Source organism: Loa loa (genome assembly GCF_000183805.2).
Source record: "Loa loa unplaced genomic scaffold supercont3.535, whole genome shotgun sequence".
Taxonomy (NCBI): Eukaryota; Metazoa; Nematoda; class Chromadorea; order Rhabditida; family Onchocercidae; genus Loa; species Loa loa.
The window spans coordinates 25,385-27,167 of record NW_018108715.1 but is presented as its reverse complement, the minus strand read 5'-3'; the positions used below and the strand labels follow the sequence as shown (position 1 = coordinate 27,167).

At 20.5% G+C, this 1,783-nt stretch overlaps 1 protein-coding gene across 1 annotated transcript in view; it reads left to right on the top strand.

The window, feature by feature from the left end:
• The window catches only part of LOAG_18794 (leucine-rich repeat-containing protein 4B), a gene marked incomplete at both ends in the record, with an annotated part of 6,152 nt that overhangs the window by 451 nt on the left and 3,918 nt on the right, over positions 1–1,783 (top strand). The window contains one exon of the mRNA XM_020451456.1: positions 42–193. Coding sequence (XP_020304758.1) covers positions 42–193 — 152 coding nt within the window. The remainder of the gene's footprint in view (positions 1–41; positions 194–1,783) is intronic.

The following is a 1,783-nucleotide window of genomic DNA, read 5'->3' as shown; positions in this document are numbered from 1 at the left end:
CCAAATAGAACTGGATTTTTCCGGTAACAATGAAATTTTAGATCTGGAATATCTTGATTTATCATTCAACAAAATCGATATGATTGATATGAAAATTTTCAAATATCAAACAAAACTTCGTGTATTACGTCTCAAAGGCAATCAACTTTCATCATTACAGCTGGACAGTTTCATTGACTTACGTCAATTACAGGTGATAAAAGATCATCATTAAAATAGCATCAATAATAATGAAATAATTAATTTTAGGTAAAACAAAAAATAAAGCCTAATTAATTAATGTCAAACTGCAAACATTGTTACTTGCATAAAGTAAATGATGGAGTGAATTTCTTAGTTAAACTTAGTAAATATCTTTTCAAATCAAAATGATACCAATAAATTAATTATGCACTTTTAAGAATATTACATTGACAATACCTGAAAGGAATGATATTTATAGTTTGTAATAATGAAAGATAGTAATTATTGATTTTTTATTGTTACTATGTGGTTTTATCGATTAGTTTTTTTTCTTTTTTTTTTAATTATATTAACAAAATTATTTTTTTTTATTGAAAATTGTTGGTAAAGTTAATGGAAAAGGGTTGACAGAACAAGGAATAAATTGCTTGACATCATTAATCGAATATGTATCAAATAGACAATTTCTTCCTACCATATCCATCTCAAATTTCATATTTTGAAGCTCCTTTAGGTTAATTATTAACAATAATTTTCGGTATAATTATTAAGGAAATATGATGATGAAGAATGGAAGAGAAAAATGAATGACCTTTCACTTTTCAATTTAATACCTAAAAAAGAAAAAAAAATGGATCAGGAATTAAAATAAAAAATGAAAGGTTGATTATTTCTGTCAAGTAATGCTAATAATTCCATAATAATATTATTGATATTCTAATATTTAAAAATGTCACATAAAATTTGACAAAAAATTTGTTAATAATTAATTAATTGAAAATGAAAGGATAAATATTAATTGTAAATGTTCATCTTATCGTCATTATTTTATATAGCATGATGAACCAACGATGCATATTTTTATCTTTAATTATGATTGAAAATTTTCATTGACCATTTATTACATGCAAATTTTCATTTTGCGCTATATTTCAATATCAAATTAAATTTTGCTTTCTAAAAATTGGTGACATTTTTGGTGATATTTTAATTGCTAAAAGTGAATGACAAATTATTGTCAAAGTTTGGAAATAAAAATTGATAAAAATTTTCGAAAATTATATCAAAAATACAAATGAAATTGAATTATGAATTTGTAAATTAAGCAAATTTCCGATTGATAATATATAGCTTAAAAAAAAAAAAAATTGTGAATGAATGATGGATTAGCATATTTTATGAATTGCAAAAAAAAAGAAATTTATAAATTATAAGAAAAAAATATTACAGTTAAATCTTTTTTTTATTACTTAAACCATTTTGAATATTTTATGCAATTAATAAAATATATCAGAATTGAAGTACTCTTGTTATATTCTTCAATAAAATTTTTGAATTAAAATTTTTTAAATTTCTTATATATTGCAAAAAAATGTTATGGTTAAATTTTTTACTATTATTTAAACCATTTTAAGTATTTTATGCAATTAATAAAGTATATCAGAATTGAAGTACTTTCGATATATTCCTTTAATGAAATTTTTGAATTAAAATTTTTAAATTAAAATTTTTTTATACAGCAAAAAAAAATTAAAATTTTTAAATTAAAATTTTCTTATATATTCCAAAAAAAAATGTTATGGTTAAATTTTTGCTATTA